The 17,153-nt window shown below is 45.8% G+C and overlaps 1 protein-coding gene across 1 annotated transcript; it reads left to right on the top strand.

Annotated features, from left to right (window-relative positions):
- The first annotated feature begins 16,319 nt into the window (after positions 1-16,319).
- On the top strand, positions 16,320-16,671 carry LOC118025026 (cytochrome c oxidase subunit 6C). Its single transcript, XM_035027362.1, is given in 1 exon segment — positions 16,320-16,671. A coding segment is annotated over 1 exon segment (228 nt). The 3' UTR covers positions 16,548-16,671.
- Positions 16,672-17,153: the final 482 nt, after the last annotated feature.

The raw sequence follows: 17,153 nt of genomic DNA, 5'->3' as shown, positions 1-17,153 counted from the left end.
CTGCCGTGCGTGCGTGATGTCTTAAGCAGCATGGAGTAAGTCGGCTTAGAGCTCTGGTGGGGGGACAGGTTTGTGGGGAGGGTTTTCACTTTCTAGTCACACAGACTCCTCTCACAGTACAAAGTTCACAGAAGCCAGGATGCTGCTTGCTGGGCGGATCATGTTTGGCGATGGATCATGGCTCCGAGGAGCAGGGAATCCCCAGAAACCTCTGAACCGTGCCCAGGAGACTCTATAACTCGGAGGCATTTGCCCATGTGTCACAAATACAGATCCCCGACTTCTTTCTCGTTTCCTCTTCCCCCCCCCCCCATAGATTCTTCCAGAGTCCTTTTCCATTCTCACCATTCCTAAATCACTTTATTGAGATGAGCTGTGGTGTACATCTAGCAGGGGGAAATGATTCACTTGTTTTTCATCTAGAGGTCAAAAGCTGGAAATTAAATCCCCATAAGGGGGATTTATTGGCCTGCTGTGGTCAATATGCAATGAAGATTATCTTGCATAAGTAATGTGTGCGTCCCGGCGTCTGCGACTGACCAGGCCCGGCTCCTTTGCCCACATCTCTATGTAGAGCTGTGGAGTTCGAGAAGAAACGTACATTCAGTCGTCGTGCATAAGTAGTCACTGTTGTTAACGTCCGGTTCCGATACTGTTTTGAAATGTCAGAACCAAGTGACAAATTTGGGTGCCCGGGAATCCTGCGTGTCACACTGCGGGTGTCTGGGGACCACGCACCATGCCTACAGGCTGGGCTCCAGATGAAGTGAGTCCCGCATGTGGTACGGGCGTTAGAGTGCCTGCTGAGCTCAGGAGGGTGGACGGGGGGAGGAGGGTTTTTCCGCCTCACATTAATTGGACCTTGGTACGCGGTGGTTTGTTTCTTTTGTCTCAGTAGTTACCTCTTGGGCTTGACTGTCAGGGGAATGTTTAATTTTCGGTGTGTCTCCAGTTACCCGAAAGATCAACAGGAATAGAGTTCCCCCACATTTACTCCCTTCAGAATGATCACGTTTTAGAAGTAGAGAACATCCAATCCTGTCCACCTAGCCTGAGGAGTCCGGATCATGCACATTAGAACAGCAGTAAGTAACCTCCTGATACCGAACTCCGGGGAGCCTGATGCTGACCTCCGTTTCCTAAAGAGATCGAAATCTTTGTCACAGTCACTGGTGACATGATGAAGAAAAAGATTTAAACAGGTACTTCAAGATATTTGGAGTCCAACGTGTTTAATTAAAATGAATTAAAACCCAGAGAGATGAGAAAGGACAGAATTTTCAGTAAAGAGAGGCTTGCATTTTAAAATTCAGAAGACCACCCTCCTTCCAGCCAAGAATAAATTGGAAACTATTTTAATTGACACGGATACTGCAATTCAACTGTTACTAGAAAGATTAGTTGATTGATTTGCATTTTAATAAAACTAATACTTTACATTTTGGTAGCTAATGCTGATTTTCAAATGAGGTGAGAACTGTTATCACGAGTTTCAATCCAGGGCCCTTTTTCAGTGTTGACTGAAGCATTCCTCCCTTTTGTGTGGAGTTTGCTTACTTTCTTTTTGCCCAGCTGACTACTGCACACACGACACGCACAGCCACAGACCTCGGAGAGCTCGCAGAACAGCGAGGCGGCGAGCTGCTCCCGGCGGGGCCTGCTGCCTGGCGGCCGGGTTTGCGCCCCCGCTGGGGCTGCGAAGCAGGCAGTGGGCCCCTCCCCTCACGACAGCGGACGGAGGCTGCTTCCTTGCCTTACATTATTTACACCAACAACTAACTACAGAAAAGTAGAAGGGACAAATAAGTCTCGGCCGATACCCTACCACCCAGAAATATCCACCTCTCGGTATTCACAGTTCCGTACTCCAGAGCCGTCTTTCCTATACGGGCACCACCAGGTAGAGTGGTCCCCTCTTCTCCCTGGGGGGCAGCTGGGGGGGCAGGGGGAGCCTTAGTTTTTACTTCAGACTATCTGAAGTTTTCTACTCACTCTTAAAAAAACAAAACTATCCATGCGGCCACCCCTCCCCGTCCACATAACACACACACACCCCCCCGGTTGGGAACCACCGGTACATACATATAGTATCCTGCATGTTAATAGTACAGTAAAAGAGGGGCATGTGACTCGATCTCGAGGTTGTGAGTTCGAGCCCCACGTTGGGTATAGAGATTACTTAAAATCTTTAGGGGCACCTGGGTGGTTCAGTTGGTTAAGCGTCCAATTCTGGATTTCAGCTCGGTTCAGGATCTCAGGGTCCTGGGATCAAGCCCCGTGTCAGTCTCGGCGCTTAGCAGGGGGTCTGCTTGAGATTCTCTCTCCCTCTCCCTCTGCCCTCCTCCCACTTGCACTCGCTCTCTAAAATAAATCTTTTAAAAAAATAAAACTTAAAATAGTACAGTAAAAGATTATTTCCATGTTTTTACAGATACCTTTTAAGTCATTTAATTGCTAATTAATAATTCCATTTGGGGCTGTATCTTCAGCACTTAGCCAAATCCCCTGTAGTTGAACATTTAATTGTTAACAATTATTTGCCATTATGAATAATGTTACTGTCCAATATTTGTACATAAACTCGTTTATTGTCTTCTGGAAATAATTTTTTTCAGGGCGCCTGGGTGGTTCAGTTGGTTAAGCGTCTGCCTTTGGCTCAGGTCATGATCCCAGGGTCCTGGGATCGAGCCCCACGTCAGGCTCCCTGCTCAGCAGGGGGTCTGCTTCTCCCTCTGCCCCTCCCCCACTTGTGTGCGTGCTCGCTCTCTCCCTCTCAAATAAAATCTTAAAAAAGAACAAATTTTTTTCCTTGGCATACATTTTTAGGAGTAAAATGAGCCAAGGGAAAGAAGGAGTCCAACTATTTGGGAGGCTCTTGGTTCGTATTATGGAGGCTTATTTTAGCACCCTGTTCACTGCTCACTCGCTGTAGGCCGGGCCATTCCCCAGCAAAAGGTGTGGAAAGGCAGAGAGGAGACTGGCCCAGGAGCCTGATCCTGGGGTTTATTTCTTGCCCCCCAGGGAACCCTGCAAATCGGCATCCCCCTCTGGGAGGATTAAAGAGCTGCTGCCTATAATGTGTTTGGAGAGGCTCCCATGAAAGATGGCGGATAAATAGAAAGTGACGCCACCATCTCCCTCCTCCGCCCCCATATCTTTTTTTCTGGCTGCTGGATCGCATATAATTTGCTCTCCACTCTCCCCTCCAGCTTTCAGGTTCTTGCTGCTTTCAGGGTCTTCATCCTGGGGGCCCCTCGGGAGGGTTTCCCTCGCCTTGGCTGTGCGTTCCTCCCCGCTACCCTGTCCGGCCCTTGGTGGGTCCACAGGTCGCCGTCAGGAGCATCATTCGGAAACCCCGAGAACCAACGGAACAATGGGAAAAGTCCACTCCAAGCAGTCCACACCTCGCTCTGCATCCCCCACTTAGAAACATCGTTTCCTTTAAGAGGTTGGTTTTCCTGGTCCCCATGGACTTTGCTAAGAGCTCTCCAAGATCACCGCCTCTTCACCTCTTACCGTTTCATCAGGAGAGAGCTGAGTTCGAGGCACAGAATGAATCCAAACGTGACATTCGTCATCAGCCTTGGAACCACACTCCCCAGGGACGTAGCAGTCACTCACTGTGTCCATGGGATGCGGTGATGCCAAGATCCAAGTCTCCCTGGGCCACACTCACGAATAAGGCACCTGTCTCAGCAAAACTTTGCAGACAAGCCAAGGTAAAGGCCAGGAGGCCCGCGGTCGCGGGGGTGTCACAGCAGGGCTGCAGGCCACCCCTCTGCCAGGCCCTGCCTCTGCGGCCCTGTGTCCCCGTGCTTCCTAAAGGCAAATCCAAGCAGTAGGCCTCGTCTCTAGCAGATGAACCTTGTTTCCTACATGTTCTTACTTTTTATTTTTATTTTTTTTTAAATTGAGGCTCAGACAGATTTATTTATTTATTTATTTATTTATTTAAGATTTTAATTTATTTATTTGACAGAGACACAGTGAGAGAGGGAACACAAGCAGGGGGAGTGGGAGAGGGAGAAGCAGGCTTCCCGCTGAGCAGGGAGCCCGATGCGGGGCTCGATCCCAGGACCCTGGGATCATGACCTGAGCCGAAGGCAGACGCTTAACGACTGAGCCACCCAGGAGCCCCCTGTTCTTACTTTTTAAATGTATGTGTATGCTTGTGTCATGGGGGCATTTGTGTGAGGAGTCACATTACGCTTTTGCCTTAGTCATTTTTTTTTAAAGCTCATCCACCTCATTTTCTTTCCATCTTTCTTCACTTTCTCTTTCTACCCAACATCTCCAAAATAATGGCCAGCAATTTGGTAAGTTCATTCACTGATTCTCTCTCAAGTCCCGCGGGGTCCGTGTCGCCCTGCTGATTTGCGTCTCTCCAGTTTGTGCACAGCTGTCCTGGCCAAGTTGAGGGGCGGTGGGAGCGCAGAGGGGGCGCCCCTCGGGGGTTTCCTTCCAGGGCACTGCTACAAAGCAGCATTGCTATTCCTGAGTGGTTTGCTACTTTTATTTCCCCTGGTTCAGGGTTCTCTGTTCATTTGTCGAGGTCAAGGACACTGAATTCTCGGGAAAGAAAATTTAAAAGAGTGTAAAAAAAAAAAAACAAAACCCAAACCAACAACCAACCAGCCACCAACAATCCCGCATCACTGATAGGGCAGAAGAAGAATATAAGGGCCCCAACAGGCATGGTGACAGTAACACATAAAGATCCCTGCCCACCCTCCTCCCACCCCCCTTCCTGTTTGTGACTGGATTGGAAATGAGCTGGGGCCGCTCTGGCTGGCAGCCTGCCCTTCCCCAAGGTAGGGGCTGCTGGGTTTATCAAGGGCCGGGGGTACCGGCTCCTACAGAGACTTGGGGGCACAGCTTAGTCCTGGAATGGGTGGCTGTGGTGTCCGAGCAAAGCACAGATAGGAACGAAAGGTGAAGCGGGACGAATCCTGGACTAGAAATCCGCTCGGGTTTGACCTTGGGGAAGCCGGTTGACCTTTGGGCCTCAGGCTCCTACTTAGTAAGATGCGGCTCAGCTAAGCACTTGTAGGCAGCCGCGTCCGAGTAAAGGCAGCTCCGTAGACTTGGGTTTAGCAGAGGTGCAAGGATGTTGTTCACGTCCGTTCACGCAGATGTTGTCGACCTCCCGCTGTGTGCCAGGCCCTGGTGGAGGCTTGGCGAAGGGCTGTGGGGGCAGGTGACCCAGTCTCTGGGTACATGTCTGTTCCCCTGCACTGGAGAGTTCCGTGTGCTCCAGGTTGGGTCCGATCAAAGCCGTTACCTCCTCTGGAACTGCCTTTGTTAATCCTGGCGGGCACTCCTGGGGGGCCTGGCTCCGAGCCCCTTTCCGAGCTTGGCACCACGCTCCAAGGTTCGGTGCCCCAGGTGAGAACTCCTGGCAGGAGGGCACTTCCCCGGGGCTCCGGGGTCGGGCCCAGGGTCCTGCCTCGGCGGCCAGGTGCGTCAGCAGGCAGGTGTGGCTGATACGGAGCCCCAGGCAGTTAGCCCGCCGCTCTGTGATTTCTGCCCCTCCACAGCCTGGGCAGCGTCGAGCTCCCAGCGTCCCTTCCACTCTCCCGTGGGGAGTTCTGCGGAGCCCAGGAGAAGCCTCTTCTAGCTCTAGCTGCGTGCAGAACATCTAGACAGTGCTGTCCAGTAGAACTTCCTGGGACGATGGGGATGGAATCCTGTCGTTCTGAGCTATTGCCCACCCTCGTCTCTAGCCACGTGTGGCTTTGGGCACTTGCGCCTGGCTGACGGCTTACTAGATCGGATAGCTCGGGTCAAGACACATATTTCCCAACCGTTTGCAAGTGACAGCAAGCACCAACATTGAAAACGGAGTCAGCGATCAACAGATGGGGCCGCGAGGCGCAGTGTCCTCCTTCACACGCCAGGTATGTGAGCAGGAGGGCCTGCTTGAGACTTTGGGGTGGCTGGGCTGTGACCTGGGGTACAAAGAAGGGATGGGGAGGCAGTGGCTTCCTGCCTGAGTGCCCAGAGTGGCTGAGGGGGCGCCTGGGAGGCTAGCCCGGCCCCACCCATCCCGCGGCCTTCAGCTTATTCTCCAGTTTGACTCTTGTGTCCTTTAAAGTTGTAGCGCACTGCACTTGGTTTTAAGAGCTAAATGTAAGGCTAATATGGAACACTTTAAATGTGATAACTCCCGAGTTCACATTGTTCGAGGAGATAAGCAGCAAGGAGCAGGTGCTTTTGAATGTACTTATCAGCGTTTTAGCAGGCTCCTCGGCCGGCCTCAGCCCCCACCTAGGTGCTGTGATGTTCTGGGAGGATCTCAGAACGGAGGCTTCCCCAGGCCCCGGGGCCACCGTTTCATGTGCTGACCTTGCCACTACGGTCAGGCCTTTGTTCCCGGCAAGGGTGCGCGACCCGTGTGCGCACAGCGCGGTCGGTACAGGCCCCGGGTTGGGAGAGCAGCTCCCGGCTGCCACGTGGGCACCGAGCCGCCCCGACCCGTGACCATGACCGGCGTCTCAAGACTTTGGAGCCCTGTGGAGGGGGTGCATGTTAGAGTCACATCCCGATCTTCCTGAAGGAGGGTAAGAGGGGACAAAAGGAAGCCCTAATTCTCCGTTATATAATTAAATGGAGATTTTCCTTCCTGAAGGAGCAAAAAGAGGCCAAGGACAGCCTAACTGAAACCTCAAGATTGCTTCTCCAAGAGTGGCCTGAGCAAGTGGGCCGAGGTAGACTGTCGCCTCTGGCTGGGGGGCGCCCACTGGAGGGGACGGTCTGTTTGGCCTGGGAGCCTCCCCTTCGCTTCCTGCTGGGAGAGGCCCCGGGGCTCCCTGGTCCGAACCCACGCAGGAGTCGGCTGCGCTCCGGGCCTCCGGTGGTCCTGGTGGGCCCGCGCTCCCCGCAGACAGCTTCACACGGCCCGCCACCCCAGGCTCCGGGGCCGCCGCCGGTGCGCGCCTCTCTCCAGCCATCCAGCCAGCCTGGCGCTTCTGAAGTTCCTTTCCAGAGAAGTGATGGTAAATAGCGATGTGTTATTAATTGCAGATATGGCTGCTAATTAGAACCCAGGCGTGTGCTCTCTCTACCTGTTTATACACTTGCTCCAGAGTGGAAGGACTTTCTCCTCTCTCCTTCCCTCTCCCCCAACCCCCCAGATGAGAATTTCAACTTTAAGACAAACAACTTCATTTACAAGTGTGTCTCTAATTAGCTGCAGAATTAGGAAAGCTGAGTTTTCCCCCATAGATCGGCTAAACCCTCGAGGGAGACTGGTGGAATAGAGAGAATCGCATTTCCAATTATTTTGTTGAATTGCTAATTTAGTTATTGTGCCTGGTGTAATTGTGATGGGTATTGGGTGTGCAATTCAATTTGTTTTAAATATTTGTGGGAAGGCTGATCAGTAATGGAGCTGACCTATTTTGTGGCCCAAATTGAGGGAAAAAAAGACTAAAACACAACAGCCACAAAGATATAGTTTGTTTCCATTTTTATTTTGATCTCTCTCATCCCTCTTAAGACCACTGATGCAACAAAAGGATTAAATTAAAAGATGACAGCACTTTGATCTTCTCCCTTTGAAAGCTTAACTGTCCTTGGTAGTTTAATATGCAGATATTTTAGGGTAGAGTTTTGGATGCGTTGCTGGAGTTGAGTACTTTCCGCCTCCCGGAATTGTGCTTCTGTGTGTGCCTAGCCGTGGTTTGGGGGTGTGACTCTCGAATAGTGAAGAAAGTCGTGGAGGTAGGTGCCTGCAGTGGACAGTGCAAAGCATCCCAGCTCCTGGGCAGGAGCCTGCTGCAGAGCCCGGAGCCCGTGTGGTCAGCAAGGCGCCTCCCCCCCACCCCCTGCAGGAGGTGCTGCTGCAGGGGCCGGTGACCAGGATCCCCACCCAGGTGGCCCTTGCCCGGTGCTCCGCCCGAGATGGGCCCAGCTGCAGCGTGGGGCAGCCTGTGGTGACAGGGGTTAGGCATGCTGCTCACTGCTGGCGCTGAGTTCAAGGGGAGCTCACCGCTGGCCAAGCTGGATCTTGCTACTTCGGGGTCTGCCCCGCGCTCAGCCAGCCTCTGAACCAGAGGGAGCATCCGTGATGTAGTATTGCTCACAGGCCCGCTGGGTAAATCATTCCAGTCTGGGCCTGGAGCGGGGCTGTGGCTTATCGGGAAGAACAACAGATAGGGCTCTGCGGGGACTGGAGGCCACAGAAACCGTGCAGGACCCCGGAACAAGGAGCCCTCCTGCCCGTTATTGTGAAATGTGTGGGTGGGTACCAGGTATCGTTGCTGTCAAGGTTGCTTGCTGGTGACCGAGCCCCCCACCCTCCACGCCAGGCTTTCTCGGGCACAGGGTGGGTGTGGTTGGGCTAGGCCAGAGGGTGGCAGACCAGAGTAGATTTTGACGAAAGGTAATAATAAATACGATGGGTCATAGAAGCAGCTGTTTTAATGACTTTGGTCCTAAAAGGATCATTTTGTAACTCAATTAACTTAGAAAGGTGCTGGGGTCCATTTCTGGGCTTAGCTGCCCAGTAGAAGTTTAGACTTCACGATTCGTCCGCGGGAGCTCACGGGGCCCTGCGGAAGGAGCTTCCGACACAGGTGGTCCTGCTTCTCTGGTCCCAAGATCAGGCGGAGGAGTTGGGTCGTGTGGGAGGACAGGCAGGAAGACGGTCCTCTCCCGAGCAGTGCCATGAGCTAAATGTGAACACCACCCTGGGCGTCGGGGAGGATCCCTGCAGGGAAAACCGTGGGTGTTGGAGGAGTTGCTGGTGGACACGGGTGCAAAGGCGGGAGGCAGGCTTTTGGCTGTTGCTAGTGAGGTTCGTGTACTCCTACCCTTTGCGGGACTTTCACAGTTTTCATAGTGGGGTGTGATTTACATACCAATAAGTTCACCCACTGTAAATGCACAATTCCGTGATGTTTTTAGTAAATTTCTTTTTTTTTTTAAGATTTTATTTATTTTTTTAACAGCAAGAGACACAGCGAGAGAGGGAACACAAGCAGGGGGAATGGGAGAGGGAGAAGCAGGGGGAGTGGGAGAGGGAGAAGCAGGCTTCCCGCTGAGCAGGGAGCCCGATGCGGGGCTCGATCCCAGGACCCTGGGATCATGACCTGAGCTGAAGGCAGACGCTTAACGACTGAGCCACCCAGGCGCCCCTGTTTTTAGTAAATTTCTGCTGCCATCAACACACTTCACTTCTAGAACATTTCCATGAGCCCAATCCGTAACTCGATGCTGCTGGGCTGTTCCACACGGCAGCTGATCTGCCTTCCCTAGCTCGGGAGCTGTCCTCTCTGAGTGTTTCCAGGAAGAATCCCACCCCGTGTAGGCTCTGTGTCTGGCCTCTCTCACGTAGCATAAGGTTCATCCACGTCACAGCCCACATTGCTGGTTTATTTCTCCGGACCGCTGCAGTCCCCGTGGTGTGGCTCCACCACATTTGGCTTATCTGCTCACCCATTTATGAACATCTGAGTTATTTCCAGATCTCCACTATTAGGTGTAAAGCTGATCCAAACAAACACAAGTCTATGTGGGACATGTTTTTCACTTCTCTTGGATGGATACCAAGGCATGGAATTGCTAGGTCATATGGTAAGTTTATGTTTTACTTTTTAAGGAATTGCCAAACTGTCTTCCAGAGTGGCTGCACCACATTGCATTCCCACCAGCAAGGTGTGAGGGTTCCAGTTACCCCACATCCCTGCTAATACTTGTTATTGTCTGTCTTTGGGTTCTGGCCATTCTAGTAAGCAATGGACTTTCTTGTGGCTTTGTATTTCCCTAGTGTCGGATGATGTGGGATGGCTATCTTGTGTTTATTAGTCATCCATATATCTACCTTCCTTGGTGAAATGTCTATTCAAATCTTTTGCTCATTTTTATTTTTTTAAAGATGTATTTATTTTAGAGAGTGTGGGGGGCAGGGGGGCAGGGAAGGGAGAGGGACAGGCAGACTCCCCACTGAGTGCAGAGCCTGATGCAGGGCTCGGACTCACAACCCTGAGATCATGACCTGAGCTGAAATCAAGAGTCAGATGCTTAACCACCCAAGTGCCCCTCTTTTGCTCATTTTTAATTGAGCTGCTTGCTTGTTTTATTGCATATAAGAATTCTTTATATATTCTAAATAAAAATCCTTTATCAGCTAAGACTTGCAAAATATTTTCTCCCAGAGTAGTTCTGCTAGTCTTATTTTTTTTTTTTAAAGATTTTATTTATTTATTTGACAGAGAGAGACACAGTGAGAGCAGGAACACAAGCGGGGGGGGGGAGTGGGAGAAGGAGAAGCAGGCTTTCCGCTGAGCAGGGAACCCAATGCGGGGCTCGATCCCAGGACCCTGGGATCATGACCCGAGCCGAAGGCAGACGCTTAACGACTGAGCCACCCAGGCGCCCCTAGTCTTATTTTTTTAATGCTGTCTTTTGAATCACAAATGTTTTCAATTTTGATGGTGTAATTTATCAAATTTTTTTCTTTTATGGGTGGGTGTTTTGGGGGTCATATCTAAGAAATCTTTGCCCAACTCAAGGTCACAAAGATTTTCTCCTCTGCTTTCTTCCAGAAGTTTTGTAAAGTTTTAGAGCTTACATTTTTTTATTTATTTTTAAAGATTTTATTTATTTATTTGACAGAGAGAGAGACAGCAAGAGAGGGAACACAAGCAGGGGCAAAGGGAGAGGGAGAAGCAGACTCCTTGCTGAGTGGGGAGCCTGATGTGGGGCTCGATCCCAGGACCCTGAGATCGTGACCTGAGCCGAAGGCAGACGCTTAACAACTGAGCCACCCAGGCGCCCCTAGAGCTTACATTTGGGTCTATAATCTATCTTGAGTTATTTTTTTGCCTATGGTGTGAGGGTCTAAAAATATAATTTTGCATATGCATATCCAGTTGTCCCAGTACCATTGGTTGAAAAAGACTATTTCTCCCCCGTTGAATTGCCTTGACTCCTTTGTAAAAAATCAATTGACCATAAATATGAGGATTTATTTCTAGACTCTTAATTTTGTTCCATTCTATTTGCCTGTTTTTATACTGGTAGAAGTTTTGAAAATGGGTAGTTTAAGTCTGCCAAAGTTTTACCAAAATTGTTTTGGCTATTCTGGGTTCTTTACAATTCCATATAAATTTCAGTATTTCAGTATAGAAATTTGCTAATTTCTATAAAAATGCTTAATGGGATTTTGATAGGGATGACATTGACTCCATAGATCAAGTTAGGGAGAATTGCGATCCTAACAACATTGAGTCTTCCAATCCATGAACATGGAATGTCTCTTCGTTTACTTATATTCAATTTCTCTCTGCAGTGTTTTATAATTTTCAGTGTATAAATCTTGCACTTCTTTTGTAAAATTTCTTCATTAGTATTCTACCATTATTGATGCTATTGTCAATGCTTATTTCTATAGTTTTATTTTTGGATCGCTCCTTGCTGGTATACGGAAACACAGTTGATTTTTTTGGTATATTGATTTTGAACCCTGTGACTTTACTGAATATGTTTATTCTGGTTTTTAAAAACCCATTCCTCACAAAGGATCATGCCCTCTGTGAATAAAGATAGTTTTAATTCTTTCCAATCTACAAGCCTATAATATTTATTTAGCAATTATTGCACTGGCTAGAACCTCCAGTATGAGTAGAATGGCAAGAGTCAACATTCTTGCCTTGTTCCTGATTTTAGGAGGGGAAAGTATTCAATCTTTCACCATTAAGTATGATGTTAGTTTTTTTTTTTTTTTTATAGATGCCCTTTATCAGGTTGAGGAAATTCCTTTCTTTTCATAGTTTGTTGAGAATTTTTATTTAGAATGGGTGTTGAATTTTACCAAATGTTTTTTTCTGCATCTATTGAGATGATCATGTGGGTTTTGCCCTTTATTCTATTAATATGGTATATTACATTAATTGATTTGGATGGTAAACTAACTTGGCACTCCTGAGGCAAATCCCACCTGGCTGTGATGTATAATTTTTTGTAATATGTTGCTGGATTTGGTTTGCTAATATTTGCTAAGAATTTTTGCATCTGTGTTCATGAGGGATATTGGTCTGTAGTTTTCCTTTCTTGTGATGTCTTTGTTTGCTTTGGTATCAGGATAATACTGGCCTCAGAGAATGAATTGGAAAATGTTTTCTGTTTTCTGAGTTTGTGAAAGACTGGTATTTCTTCTTTCAGATATTGATAAGAAAATTCATCAATGAAGACTTCCAGGACTGGGCTTTTCTTTCTGGGAAGATTTTTAATTATTAGCTTGATTTCTTCACTTGTTATTGTCTATTCAGATTTTCTGTTTCTTCTCAAGTCAGTTTTTGTAAATGGTGTCTTTCTAAGAATTTGTTCATTTTATTTAAGTTGTCTTATTGGCATAAAGTTGTTTATAATATTCCTTTATAATTCTTTTAATTTCAGAAGGATCACTAGCAAGATCTCTTTCGTTCCTGATTTTGGAAATTTGTGTCTCTTGTTTGTCGATTTTTGTTGATCTTTTCAAATAACTAATTTTGGGTTTTATTAATTTTTATTTATTGCTTTTTGTTTTCTGTTTCATTAGTTACCACTCTCATCTTTATTTTTTACTCCAGTGTGCTTGATTTGGGTTTAGTTCTTTCTTTTCCACTTTCTTAGGATGGAAGTTTAAGTTATTGATCCAGACCTGTTACTCTGGTGACTTACCTATTTCTTCTTTTGTTTACTTCTGTCAATTTTTAAGATAATTAATCATGGTTCTTTATTCAAATTTATAAATATTTACCACGGCCTCATAGTGTGTATCTTCTGACTTCTCCTCTAAGTTCACTCTCTGTAATGTTCATCATGCCCAGGATGCTGGCCTCTAGGAACTGCTCTCTTGCTAGGGTGATCAACCCTCCTGGTTTGACCAGGACATTTCCATGGTTTTAAATTAAAAAAAAAAAAAAAAACCACGTTAATTGAAGTATAGTGGACATATATTAAGTTAGTTCCAGTTGTATACACAGTGATTGAATTACATACATTACAAAATGCTCACTACAGTAAGTGTATTACCACATTATTGTCTATATTCCCTATGCTGTGCTTTTTATCCTCATGACCTACTTATTTTATAAGTGGAAGTCTGTATCTCTTAATTCCTTTCACTCATTTTACCCATCACTCCACCCCCCTCCCTCCTTCTGTCAATTTTTGCTTTACGTATTTGGGAGCTGTTTTTAGGTGTGTATACATTAATAATAGTTAGACAAATTCCTGACAAATTGATATGTTAATAATTATAAATGTTCCTCTTTGTTTCTAGTGATATTTATCTCAATGTATATATTTAACAATATTAATACAGCCACTCTAGCTCTCTTATGGTTACTATTTATATGGGATATGTTTTTCCATACTTTTACTTTTTTTTTTAAGTTTTATTTTTTTATTTTATTTTATTTTAAAGATTATTTATTTGAGAGCGCGAGAATGAGAGAGAGTACATGAGAGGGGGGAGGGTCAGAGGGAGAAGCAGGCTCCTCGCTGAGCAGGGAGCCCGATGCGGGACTCGATCCTGGGACTCCAGGATCATGACCTGAGCCAAAGGCAGTTGCTTAACCAACTGAGCCACCCAGGCGCCCCTAAGTTTTATTTTTTTTAAGTAATCTCTGTACCCAAAGTGGGGCTTGAACTTACAACCAGAGGATCAAGAATTGCATGCTCTACTGACTGAGCAGGCAGGCATCTCATACTTTTACCTTTAACCTATTTATGTCTCTTAAAAAAAAAAAAAAGATTTATTTATTTTAGAGAGAGAGCATGAGTGAATGTGGGAGGGGCGGAGGGAGAATCTCAAGCCGACTCCTTGCTGAGTGCAGAGCTGGAAGGGGGGATGGGGGTGGGCTCGATCTCATGACCCTGAGATCACGACCTGAGCAGAACAAAATCAAGAGTTGGATGTCCAACTGACTAAGCCACCCAGGCACCCTCAATTTGTCTTTTTTTCCCCCAATTTATGTCTTTGAATCTAAAGTGTGTTTCTTAGACCACACAGAGTTGGATTTTGTTTTTTATCCACTCTGACAGTCTCTCTCTTTTTTAAGATTTTATTTATTTATTTGTCAGAGAAAGACCGCACAAGACCACAAAAGCAGGGGGAGTGGCAGGCAGAGGGAGAAGCAGGCTCCCCGCTGAGCAAGGAGCCCAAAGCCGAAGCCGGACTTGATCCCACCCAGGCATCCCAGTCTCTGCTTTTTGATTAGAGTGTTTAGTCCTTCCAAATCTAATGTAATTAATAATAAGAATTTGTCCATTTGTTCCTCCTTTACTGACTTCTTTTGTGTTAGTAAGCCATTTTAATTCCACTGTTGTTTTTACCATATATTTATTCTTTTAAAAAAATTATGGTGGGTGCCTGGGTGGCTCAGTTGTTAAGCAACTGCCTTCGGCTCAGGTCATGGTCCCAGGGTCCTGGGATCGAGTCCCATATCGGGCTCTCTCCTCTGCGGGAAGCCTGCTTCTCCCTCTCCCACTCCCCCTTGCTTGTGTTCCCTCTCTCACCGTGTCTCTCTCTGTCAAATAAATAAATAAAATCTTTAAAAAAAAAAATTATGGTAAAATGTAATTATCTTAAGTGTACATTTTAAGTAGTGTTAGGAATATTCTGGGGTTCCTGGCTGGCTCAGTCAGGTGAGCATGCAACTTTTGATCTTGGGATCATGAGTTCAAGTCCCACATTGGGCTACTTAAAAAAAAAAAAAAAAGACTATTTCCATTGTTATGCTTAACAGATAGATCACCAGAGCTTTTTATTTATTTATTTTTATTTTTTTTAAAGATTTTATTTATTTATTTATTTAATTGACAGAGAGAGACAGTGTGAGAGGGAACGCAAGCAGGGAGAGTGGGAGAGGGAGAAGCAGGCTTCCCGCAAAGCGGGGAGCCCAATGCAGGGCTCGATCCCAGGACCCTGGGATCATGACCTGAGCCAAAGGCAGTCGCTTAACCAACTGAGTCACCCAGGCTCCCCTCACCAGAGCTTTTTTTTTTTTTTTTTAAAGATTTTATTTATTTATTTGACAGAGAGAGACACAGCGAGAGAGGGAATACAAGCAGGGGGAGTGGGAGAGGGAGAAGCAGGCTTCCCGCGGAGCAGGGAGCCTGATGCGGGGCTCGATCCCAGGACCTGGAATCGTGACCTGAGCCAAAGGCAGACGCTTAATGACTGAGCCACCCAGGCGCCCTCACCAGAGCTTTTTAATCAGAACTGAAACTCTATACTCATTAAGCAAGCACTCCCTACTTCCCCCTCTCCCAGCCCCTGGTGACCACCGTTCTACATTCTTTTCCATGAATTTAACTTCTTTAGACATGTCATATAAATGAAATCATGTAGTATTTGTCTTTTTCTGACTTGTTTATTTCACTAAGCATAATGTCCTCAAGGTTCATCCATGTTGTAGCATGTGTCAGGATCCATGTAACAGTTTTTCTGAATACTCCATTGTATGTATATACCACATTTTGTTTATCCATTCATCAGTCAATGGACATTTGGGTTGCTTCCATATCTTGACTATTGTGAATAATGCTGCTATGAATATAGATGTGCAATATCTCTTCAAGAGCCTGCTTTTAATTCTTTTGAATATATACCTAGACTTGGGATTGTTGGATCATACGGTAATTCTATTTTTAATTTTTTTGAGGGACTACCACACTGTTTTTCATAGTGGTTGCACCATTTATAATCTCACCAACCATGCACAAGGATTCTAATTTCTCCACATCCTCATCAATACTGTTTTCTGCTTGGTTTTTGTTTTTTTGATAGAAGTTATCCTAATTGTTGTGAGGTGATATCTCGTGGTTCACTCTGCATTTCTCTAATCATTAGTGATGTTGAGCATCTTTTCATATGCTTGTTGGCCCTTTGTCTATAATCTTCAGAGAAGTATCTATTCAAGCCATATACCCATTTTAAAATCAAGTTATTTGGGTTTTTGTTGTTGAATTATAGAAGTTCTTTATATATTCTGCATATTAACCCTTCATTAGATCATTTTCTTGGTGGTTCTAGAGATTACTTATAGTCTATTTGAGAGCACTGAATCCTAACCACTAGACCATCAGGGATATTTGAAATTAATATAGATCACTTTTTCTTCCCCTTACTTTGTGTAGTTGTAATATTTATTACATTTATATATGCCACAAACCCCCAAATACAAAGATATAATTATTGCTTTATGCAATCTTTTAATTTTTTTATTCAACTATTTTTTTTTTTAATTGAAGTATAGTTAGGCTGTCCATTTCTGTATCAGTTAGGAAGGATGCTGGGTTTGAGGTTGGTGTTGAGGACAACAACTACCATGACTTCCAGTGCTTTGATGAAACCTCAGATGTGAGGCCCTCTGGCCAACTGATTATGATTTCATACTGTTGGAGTGTTTGCTGTATCCCTGGGGGTTGCAGCTTTCTATAAGTTTGTTGTGGCTAAACCAAGAAAGAAGGCATATGCAGATTTCTACAGAAATTATGATTCCATGAAAGATTTTGAGGAGATGAAGAAGGCTGGTATCTTTCAGAGTGCCAAGTGATTTTGGAATGTAAAGAATTTCTTTGGGTTGAGTTCCATTGAAGTTTGTCACTGACCTGTGTTCCTGAACTATGAAACATGAATATTGTGTTATGGAATAGTTTCTCTTGATAAATAAACAACTACCAAATTAAAAAAAAAAATTGTAGTTAACATACAATATGTTTTATGCAATCTTATCCATATATTTACCTTTTTTTTTTTTTTAAAGATTTTATTTATTTATTTGAGAGAGAGTGAGATAGAGAGAGCATGAGAGGGGGGAGGGTCAGAGGGAGAAGCAGGTTCCCTGCTGAGCAGGGAGCCCGATGCGGGACTCGATCCAGGGACTCCAGGATCATGACCTGAGCCGAAGGCAGTCGCTTAACCAACTGAGCCACCCAGGCGCCCCCATATATTTACCTTTTTAAATGCCTGTTTATTTCTTTCTGCAGATTCAAATTACTGTCTGGAATCATTTCTTTATATCTTGAATGATTACCTTTAATATTTCTTGTAAGGTAGGTCTTCTAGCAATAAATTCTTGAGGTCTTTTTCCTGGGAATGTCTTTATTTCATCTTTGTTTTTTTGTTTTGTTTTGTTTTTTAAGATTTTATTTTTGGGGAG

The sequence above is a fragment of the Mirounga leonina genome, unplaced genomic scaffold (assembly GCF_011800145.1).
Source record: "Mirounga leonina isolate KUSES-001 unplaced genomic scaffold, KU_Mleo_1.0 Mir_200, whole genome shotgun sequence".
In the NCBI taxonomy this organism is placed as follows: Eukaryota; Metazoa; Chordata; class Mammalia; order Carnivora; family Phocidae; genus Mirounga; species Mirounga leonina.
The sequence above is the reverse complement of the archived record's forward strand: the minus strand, read 5'-3'. Positions and strand labels throughout refer to the sequence as shown.